Genomic DNA, 11,175 nt, shown 5'->3' on the forward strand with positions numbered 1-11,175 from the left:
AACGTGTAAATAGAAATATCAGAAGTATAGTGAGTGAATGAGTGAGTTGGGTTTAACGCCGCTTTTAACAGTATTACAGATATATCACGGCGTGTCAGCTTAATATGGGAGGAAAGCTCGAAGTGATGCAGGTCTCAGACGTTTACCACTTCGGTGAAACCCACGAGCACGGGTATGGTGATGACAAACCTAGAAACATAATCGGGGCGAACCGGGACTCGAACCCACAATCATAGGTTTCTGGCGTGCCCAAGGGACGCAAAACTCTGCACAGCGAATCGCGGCGCCTTAGACGACTTTGACTGGGCCACCCCGACCCACCCCGACCCACCCCGACCCACCCCACCCCACCCCACCCCCAAGGATGTGTTGACTAGGATGTCATTTATATTGAAATGTTATAATCATTATACTAAACTTAATATCCTTACATCCTTAATACTTGCCGTTCTATAGCGCTTTTTAACGAACGTTCCTAACAACATAGACATGTGATCTGCTTTCAATATCCAACGGCGAATGAGATATTTGCCAATATTTAGTGATTTAACCCAGGAAGTTATATACGAATACTGCTTTTATGATCGTGTATAACTATATATGATAATACTGATGGATTTCAGTTGTCCGCTAAAGTGCCACGTGCCACAGACCCCTATACAGATCATTATGCATACAGTTTTCGTATCACTATGCAGCGTTAACCTTGTAAATACACTTGAGCTTGTATTTGGGTGTTTCCCAGTTCTAACTCAATGGCTACATTTATATAGCAATTGCGGTGATTACCATGCTCCTGACAATAACAAGCGACAAAAGTCCTTATCTGATATCGCCTTCACTTCCGCAACGTGACTGGCATACGTAAGAGCAGTAGATGCCCGTGCCATAACAAGTTTTTTTTACTGTAGAAAACATTTCACCTTTTTTATATATTTCTTTTTAGGCGGAAATAAATAAATTATCTTTAAGTCCGTCGAAAAACACATAGAAGATGAAACAATAAAATCTAAAATCTTATGTGATACAGAATTTGCTATGAGAAATAATAATGTTATTTTAGTCTTCGAAATTGTTCTCCTTAAAGTTACAATGTCTCAAACAGAAAATAGATGATATAAAGATATTATGTCAAGCAAATTTTGTTTTCTTAGAGGTCATAGCTTGAACCATATCATAAAGTATACAGTGTATTATGTTATCATTCTGTTATGATAAATACCCTGAACCCATTCGCTTTAGTCCGATTGAAATGGCACAACGCTAAAAAAAATACCTGTCCAATTAAATTACTTTGATGAGCGAGAGATATCTTGTGCCAAGACGTAGCTGACACTGAGCTGGTGACGTCACTTCCGGAACGTAGCTAAGGTGTCGAATGGGTCCATTTTTTTATCCTTCTTTATGTTTTGTGAGTTCAGGACTCAGGGAGAGACTGGTACAGTTGAAAGATTGCTGATTGTGATGACGACATTCAACACTTTACGCACGTATCAACACAATGCCTTGAGCTGTTTTTGACAGGAACGGTCGCGCCGTGTTGCATACAATTACAGTGTCTGTGTTCACTTTGAATTTAGAACTCTCAGCGTTTAGGCTATGTTTTTCGTAATAAATATAGTTTTACCTCATAAATGCTGTTCTTGTTGTTCTCGATATCATTGTTACCTATGTGTCAATATATAAATTGCATGACGGATTTAGATGCGGTCCTCAAAACGACGACGGTAACAAAACACCTGTTGCAAATGGAGCCTTATAGTCAGAGCGAGATTAATGTGTGTCATGTTAGTCAGGAAATCGATCAGGGAAACAGTAGCATGTGATTGAACTTTAGAATTTCTGCTCGGATTGGCAAAATCAAAACAAGGGAATGCGACCAAGAAGTTTAACTTAAGCTTCAGGTATATCGATGATCGATACCGTTCAATAAAAGTCAAATCCCTTCCGCTGTCTTGCCCGACTGAGCTAGATATAAGTGAAACCGCCTCATCTGTTTTATATTTAGATCAGTGCATAAAGATTCAAAGTGACGAAAAACTCTACACAAGACTAAATGACTTTAACTTTCCAATAGTCAACACTCTCTCCTGCAGCTCCAGCCTTTGGTGGGTTTACACCGTTCAAGGCCCCAGTAAAACTTTCAAAACCATTTGTGACAGACATGTGGAATACATTTCCAAATTTGACGCATCAGTCCCGAGTTTGTCTTCTAGCATATGTTCCCGTTGTTTTGGGATGTTGTTTTTTCAAGTGAACACTTGACTTGCCTTTGCATGTGTTTGAGACGGGTGCCACCGGTGGCCAGGGTATGCTCAACTTTCGGCGAACACCTGGTATCATCACTATTGATAATGATACAACACATGCTGATGATAAAGTCGAAATCGTACAATCGACTCTTCTGATTTCTTATACTTATGGAAAGGGTTTTGAATCATGAACTAGTGTACCAATTACTGAATTATGTACTAGTAAATCAAGCACTGAATCACCTACTGGTATATCAAGCACTGAATCACCTACTGGTATATCAAGCACTGAATCACCTACTGGTATATCAAGCACTGACTCGTACTGGAATATTGCTCAAACCGGTGTACCACCATACTCACGCACTCACTCACTATTATATCGAGCACCGAATCAGCACTACTACCGAATCATGTACTAGTAAATCAAGTACTGAATCATGTACCTGTATAGTAAGCACTGAATGATGTCCTAGTAAATCAAGCACTGAATCATGTACTAGTATACCAAGCACTGAATCAAGTACTAGTAAATCAAGCACTGAATGATATCCTAGTAAATCAAGCACTGAATCGTGTACTAGTAAATCAAGCACTGAATCATATGCTAGTAAATCAAGCACTGAATCAAGTACTAGTATATCAAGCACTGAATGATGTCCTAGTAAATCAAGCACTGAATCATGTACTGATATATCAAGCACTGAATCATGTACTAGTAAATCAAGCACTGAATGATATCCTAGTAAATCAAGCACTGAATCAAGTACTAGTAAATCAAGCACTGAATCATGTACTGGTATATCAATCACTGAATCATGTACTGGTATATTAAGCACTGAATCATGTACTGGTATATCAAGCACTGAATCATACACTAGTAAATCAAGCACTGAATCATGTCCTAGTATATCAAACTCTGAATCATGTACTTGTTGATCGAGCACTTAATCATGTAGTAGTATATCAAGCACTGTATCATGTACTAGCACATCAAGCACAGAATCATGTACTAGTAAATCAAGCACTTAATCATGCCCTAGTATATCGAGCACTGATTCATGTACTAGTAAATCAAGCACTGAATCATGTACTAGTATACCAAGCACTGAATCAAGTACTAGTAAATCAAGCACTGAATGATATCCTAGTAAATCAAGCACTGAATCGTGTACTAGTAAATCAAGCACTGAATCATATTCTAGTAAATCAAGCACTGAATCATGTACTACTTTATCAAGCATTGAATCATGTACTTGTATATCAAGCACTGAAATCATGTATACAACTGCCGCAAGAGACCACGGTCGGCTGAGCAGCACATATGACGTAATGAGTGGGTGCTACCCGATAACATGGACCTTCGCTAACACTTCTGATACACTATACTGCCTCCGTGGTCTAGTGGTAGAGCGTCCACGCGGAGAGTGGGGTATTCATGTTAAACTGCGGCATGGTATCACACACACACACACACACACACACACACACACACACACACACATGTTGCTGTATAAGTGCAATAATCTTGGACGCGACGTTAAACCCCATTTCGCTTCACCTCACCTTCTGATATACTTGTATTATCACTGACTGTGGCGTTAAACAATATTCATTCATTTGCCGTTTCTACTTGTACAAGTACACAGATAATCACCTCCGCGTGTGTCATAGCGGTAATTATACCACATACATGTATCAAATGCATACAGTTGCTGACAAGCAGTTCTAAAAATAGCATCAGTTATAGCACTTTGAGTGATGCGATTGCTTAGACACTATACGACATGGTGTCGGGTTACATAACCATCGACAATAAATTGTGATGACTTGTAAAGTACGCTGAAATAGTTCTAACGACTTGGGTATATCAAATATGTATACACGCTGTTGGTTTAGGGGACCATTTGGATGTTAGGGGTTCGGACCAGGAAGAGTTCAAGGTTAGGATATGCGTAAGAAACATGACAGCGCGAGAGATGGTCGAGCTGGTAGCGACACAGCTGGAAGGGGGGTAAGGAGACAGTAACCTGGGGGTAGGTGTATAGGATGGATATGGTTCACACTGGCGGCACGTTCGCTCACCTCATTCTTGTTGTCTACAACGTCCACAACGGTAATCCTGTGTCGTGGGGAAGCGTTTGATGTAGACGCGCACGCGCTTTTTGTTCCCGCGTTCCTGTGGCAGAGGATGGCAGATGGATGCTGACTTGTCGAGGGGATGAGGGCGACTGATAGCACCGACAGCGTCTCAGATGCCGGGCATCCCCGCTCAGATAGTGGTCACCCCCTGCTACGCGGGATCGCGATTACCACTCACGGGGAGCAGGGCAGTCGTGGTTGGAGTGATAGCAGGTACTAGGAGCTTGATTACATGTTACGATGTATTAAGGGATGAAAGTAGAGGGTGGGCATGTACTAGGTGCGGGAGTGGGCTAAATGGATAAGCGCCCCAGGGGTCAGGATGTTCCAGGTTAGGGGGATACATAGGAGGATAAATGTCCCAGGGGTCGGGGCATATAGCAAGCGAAGCGGTAGGGTATAGTACAGGGAGATAGGCTTCTGTGGGTTCGGTGTTTACCAAATTTCTAAGTATTGTTTGTTTGTTTGTTTGTTTTTTTGTTTAACGCCGCCCTCAGAAACATGCCATCTATATGATGGCGGCCTGTCAATAATCGAGTCTGGACCAGACAATCCAATGATTGATGTAATGAGCCTCGATCCACGTAATTGGGATACGATGACATGAATCAACCAAGTCAGCGAGCCTGACCACCCGATCCCTTACGGGAAGCATTGTCGCCTTTTACGGCAAGCATGGGTTGCTGGAGATCTACTCTACCCCGGATCTTCACTGGTCGTGAGAGGGTAGGGTAGTGAAATAGGTTTCCTAGGGGTCAGGATTTACCAAGTGAGGGGTCCTGGTCTTGGGAATGGGGTATACAGAGGGGGTACAGTACTATTGAGAGACATCGTCTTGATCTGGACATCACAGCGAAACAATGCACCCCCACCCCCGCCCCCCACACACCTCCCCTCTTATATGATACAAGTACAGCAACCAACGGCATATCGGTATTGGGCGGGGTCGGGCTGTTCCTTATACAGAAAGGGCCTGGCTGCACATTTTTGTGGCCATTGTCTCTTGCGATAGCCACTACTGGTAAACACCTGACGCCACAGGAGAACTCAACCAACACTTTTTCGATAGCAGGCGACCTCAGATAGTGTTACACCCACGTACCCACCAACACAGACACACGTGGTTACCACTGAAAGCTCATCCCATTATCTATCGACTCCAACGAAATGCTCATTTCTCTTAATGATAAATCAGAGACCACTCATATTATCCAAGTTATACGAACGTGTTTTTAATATCACGATTTACCAAGTTTGTTTTCCTCATTTGATTGCTGTTCATTCATAATTATTAGATAGATTATTAGATAATTTCCTTCCTCCTTCCTTCTGCATAATATCACTGATAGTTATGTTAAGCGAACAAGTACTTTTATCTTGTATTCAATATGTTATTATGGAACTTAGTGTGTGTAATTGTCTATTCAGATGCAGCTAAAGCAGAAAGGGGTGCACTGTGGATCAATAGGTGCCAGGTCTCAAATAATATCGAGTATCGTGTTATACAAACATATAAAAATCATTTACTCTGCTTTTATAACGGAACACGACCGGGAGACCAGCATCTTACCTGTATATAGGATGTACAAGGATGTACATCACTGCTTGTCGTAAAAGGCAACTATGCTTGTCGTAATAGGCGACTAACGGGATCGGGTGGTCAGGCTCGCTGACTTGGTTGATTCATGTCTTTGTATCCCAGTTGCGTGGATCGATGGTCATGATCTTACTCACTGGATTGTCTGGCCCAGACTCGATTTTTTTACAGACCGCCGTCATATGGCTGGAATATTGCTGAGTGCGGCGTTAAACAACACGCAAAACAAACATCACCGCATGAGGGTATCAGTCATGTTTCCCCGGGCTTGTTTATTCTAGCTTCTTGACATTTGTTTATCTGTTTATTGACACGCAGTGCAAGCACATTACCTGGTCCATGGTCTTAGGGGGTAGACATACAAGATTCATATACTGAGAAGTGTACAGATTGGAAGGGTTTTGTTCTAAGAAAGATTACGAGGTTTGATTGATAACTTCGAGTGAGTGAGTTAGGGAGTGGATGAGTTGAGTTAAAAGCGAAACGACACTCCAAGTTTGAAAACCTTGAAATATGGATGCTTATTTTCTTCGAGGATTCAAAATCGACTTATTATTGACTGATTCGACTTGTGTTCGACGCTATACTCGTTGCGCTGCGCGAAGCGACACCTATGGGAGGTTCGAAGAATGAGAAGCCGTATATGCATGCAGCCAAACTGAACATGTGTTTTGTGGTTGATTTATGCATGTACGACTTGAAAGGTTGAAGCTATCGGCAACACCGTAACTACAAACAACAACATAGTATCTTTTCAGAGAATTCTTGTAAACTAACAGGTGATAACAAACTTGACCAAAGCTGTTAATGTGAAATTCAAATAAATTATCATTAAACATGATGATTTACCATTTAAATCGTATTTTCCGTTCTGATAGACATTGTTTTATGTGCAGAAATAATGATTACTGTGTGTATTTTCCGGTTTAGGTGGTTTAGGACTTTAGGTGTTATGTTTCATTGGTCAGCTGAGACGGCACACGTGACAACTATGTTCATGATGTCCACGTTCTTTAAAAAAACCCATAGAGTTAGATAACAATGCGCAATCAACGTATTATCGGCTAATGGCGTTTCAATTTCTAATATTAATATTAGAGTAGCTAAGTGAATTATAGGTTTTTGGCATACCCATCTTATACGATCTCAAAAAAATAAGTTTTAGACTCTAATATATCGACCCAAGTATATAACATGCATGTAATTTCAACATTAAGTGGCTAGTCTTGTCTGTGGAAAGAATATTGACCGATCATTTTCTACAATCCTGGAGAAGTTCAATATTGTCGAGTTCATAAATATCTTAAATAAATGCCATTATCTGAAAACTACCCCTATCTACCTAAATCTGTTTATTACCCGCTCTTATAATTTCGCACTAATAACCGATCATTTCCTACAATCCTGGAGAAGTTCAATATTGTCGAGTTCATAAACATCTTAAATAAATGCCATTATCTGAAAACTACCCCTATCTACCTAAATCTGTTTATTACCCGCTCTTAAAATTTCGCACTAATAACCGATCATTTCCTACAATCCTGGAGAAGTTCAATATTGTCGAGTTCATAAACATCTTAAATAAATGCCATTATCTGAAAACTACCCCTATCTACCTAAATCTGTTTGTTACCCGCTCTTAAAATTTCGCACTAATAACCGATTATTTCCTACAATCCTGGAGAAGTTCAATATTGTCGAGTTCATAAACATCTTAAATAAATGCCATTATCTGAAAACTACCCAATCTACCTAAATTGCACTAATAACCACAATTTACCAGTCGAGGCTGGCCGCTGGAATAATGTACCCAGAGAACAACGTCTATGTTCACTCTGTAACTCCCCAGCAATAGCAGATGAATTCCTTTATATATTTCGATGTCAAGCTTTTGACAACAAAAGACTTGCACTTATACCTAGCAGATATTTAACTTGGTCAAACGTGTTCTCATTTACAAAAACTATTTTCAACAAACAAACTAAACGAGCTGAAACGTCTATTAAAATATGTAGTGTTTGTATTTAACACTTTGAATGCATATTCTAAATGGACAGAGCCTTCTCGGTAGTATTTCTATAATATCACGTTGTGTCAACTTATTGTGAGAGTGAATAACGAGATGAATTCGAAGGCCAGTGGTTTTTTTCTCAGCCGCATCATACCGAAAGACTCTAAAAGATTGTACTTGTTGTTACCCTGCCTGGCCCTGTCTGGCCCTCGGCATTAGGGGGATAAGAAAAGGACTAGTCGGCTCGGAGTCGGTGTACTGTGTATGAGTGGGTATCCATGTTAAACTGCGCCATGGCATCTCAGTGGACAAGCACTATAAAACCGACGACATTAGTCCGAATAAGTACAAGCAGAAATACACACACACGTGCACGCACGTCGCTATAACCATGAATGCGACCGTCACGTTAAACCCCATTTCACCACACCAGAGACCATACATGGTCTCTGACCACACTTAATGTCAGAGGAAAACCAGACGCGATGCAGCGATGGTGCTGAGAAACAAGGGATACTTTGAAATTCTAGACAATTATCACTGAATCCTGACTCGCCCAAGGGACGGAATCGCCAAGGAACGCCCCGGAAAGAATCCTTGACAGAAGTCAATTAGTACCTACCTGTCACAAATCGTGATAAAAAAGGGAGGTTTTCTGACCATATCAACCATCTTATTTATTGACCCATACAGAAGACAAACAAGTCATGTGGCCCAGCCGGGGGCTGATTGTTTAGACGCTGAGGACTTGTTTATATATTGCCGTCGTGTGATTTCATTATCTGATCGCTGTCGGATGGACGGCCTAAGTATAGCACAGAGCGCCACAGTTCTCAATTACAGACTCTAGTACTGTGTCGACTGCGGCCCATTGTAAGACAATACCACCTGCCTGTATAAGCCCTAATAATAATGTACAATGTCTACTCCCCGTTACTAGCAACTCCGTGGAATACCGCGCGTCTTACATCGCAAGTGCCGCCATGTAAGTATAAGACAAGTTTTTAGCCTTAAGGTTGCGTTTTCTTAAATATATCAGTGTGTGAGTGAGTATGGGTTTACGCCGCTTTTAGTAATATTCCAGCAATGTCACGTCGAGGGAACCAGATATGCGCTTTATCCATTGTATCTACCCGCGTACCGGTGTATAATGTTTTACATTACATTATCATGATGTACATAAGGTTACCACCGCTGAACGATATAGCATGATAATGTTTTGTGTGTTGTTTAACGACGCCTTCAGCAATAGTACAGCTATATGACGGCGGTCTGTAAATAATCGAGTCTGGACCAGACAATCCAGTGATTAACATCCATCTACGCAATTGGGATACCATGACAAGCATCAACCAAGTCAGCAATCCTGACCACCCGATCCCGTTAGTGGTCTCTTACGACAAGCATGGGTTGCAGAAGACCAGTTCTAATCCTTATATTCTCAGGTAATAATGGAGTTTCAGTTTAACGAGAACGTTGTGTGTTAAATGACGTGATTCATTCAAAAGGTCTTAGGTTGATCATGCCTGTCACCATATGCTTGTGAGAACGGACTAAAATGAAGATCGTGTTTAAATATATATATGTATAAGAAAAAGAAGATAAAAATCCAAATTGAGCCCAGGACGATCCTTATTTTCAGGAGCTGAGGCAATCTAGACTTGCCAAATCAATCTAGACTTGAGTTGGACTCCTCTTTCAATTTTATTCTCTTGGGCCTGGAAGAGAGACTAGACAGATCCATACACGAATATTTAGCTGGAATATTGGGACTACGACTTAAAATAACAAAGAAGCAAACAAACACTTGGTGTATGGCAAATTAATCTTGTATGGCGAACAGAAACAGAGTTGAGCCCCTTAGCCGTGCAAGGATTATAGGTTCGAACCGCACTTTCGCCCAGAGTGTGGTCCCTCCATGGTCTGCAAGCACCATCGTCATCTTTTGTTTCACTAACATGTCATATAATCTAACGACCTTAATCACTATGGGCTTTTCTCCTACTTAAGCAGTGGTTCGAGTGAAATACTTACACTGTTAGAAGCAACAAACGACCATCAAACTCACTCACTCATTCAACAGACAATACATAAGTGGTAGGTAAAATACCATTGATTTGTTATTAACGCAACGAGATGAATAGCATCGGATCAACGTAATAATAGAACACTTCCTGTGTCAGACATATGGAACAACTACGTATCCACAGAGGAACGAGGCTGAGCTACCGAAAAACATATGTCCTCCAAGTTCTACATCAAATTACTCTTAGCTCACATAAACGTTCGCATGTACATCACACATGATTATAGCATTATCACTGGTAGATATAGGCACACATATTAATTCACTGGGAACACATGGCATCAGGACACGTGATACTGTTCATTAGGGGTGTACTAACCCAGGTAACCATGACAACAGATTATGAATGATATTTCGGTTAATCAAGATGTCTGAATTTACGACAGCATGCGCATACTTACGTCACACTGTTATATCTCAACATACAACAGGGATATAAATGCTGATATAACATATACACATATTGTATAACGATGTTAGTCAATACATAAATCATGAGTGTAGATCTTAAATGCATTGAGATCTAGATGACCTATCATTATAACCCCCCTGTTTAGTTCCTGTTATTTAGATATTAATTCCTTGCCTTACAGATTATATGAAATATTAATTTCGAAACACTTTAATAATTAATCACCATTTACATGCTTTATTAAGAGTCGGTGATAATGTTCAACGATAATAACTCAGTCATAACGATTTATCGGCCTACCTGATAGGCGGCATTGTGAAAAGCCTTGGTGGTGCTCTGGAAGCGACTGGGCTACATGGGAATGTATAGCGTGTCTATAATGTACGCCGCTCGCTCCAATCCGTGGAGATATAGGCCAGGGTTGAACGCAAGGATATCACACTAACGGTAATACTGGCGTAAAACATGTTCTCATATCGCACCCTAACTAGCACCCCCGTCTGACTGCATTGCAAACAGGACAATGTGAAAGTCAGTCGCTACTTCTAAATGTTACTCGATGGGTTCATTTGAGGATAGGGGTGAAAGGTATGGATTTAGTGGGAGATTTCCTGGCTGGATCTGACGTCAATGTGGGCAAGATAGGAAATATCAATGGGTCAATAACGCTTGTGG

General features: G+C 40.9%; 1 protein-coding gene across 2 annotated transcripts in view; it reads right to left on the reverse strand.

Moving 5' to 3' along the window:
- The window catches only part of LOC139467463 (purine nucleoside phosphorylase LACC1-like), a 30,620-nt gene extending 19,716 nt beyond the window's left edge, over positions 1–10,904 (reverse strand). Inside the window, exon 1 of one of the 2 annotated variants that reach the window (XM_071249017.1) lies at positions 10,801–10,904. In XM_071249017.1, the coding sequence (XP_071105118.1) occupies positions 10,801–10,814 (14 nt within the window). In that variant the 5' untranslated portion in view covers positions 10,815–10,904. Of the gene's footprint in view, positions 1–4,337; positions 4,457–10,800 lie in introns of those variants that run through there. The other variant, XM_071249023.1, reaches the window with a different exon arrangement.
- Positions 10,905–11,175: the final 271 nt, after the last annotated feature.

Source organism: Haliotis cracherodii, unplaced genomic scaffold, assembly GCF_022045235.1.
Source record: "Haliotis cracherodii isolate W230 unplaced genomic scaffold, xgHalCrac1.p SCAF_1, whole genome shotgun sequence".
NCBI lineage: Eukaryota > Metazoa > Mollusca > Gastropoda > Lepetellida > Haliotidae > Haliotis > Haliotis cracherodii.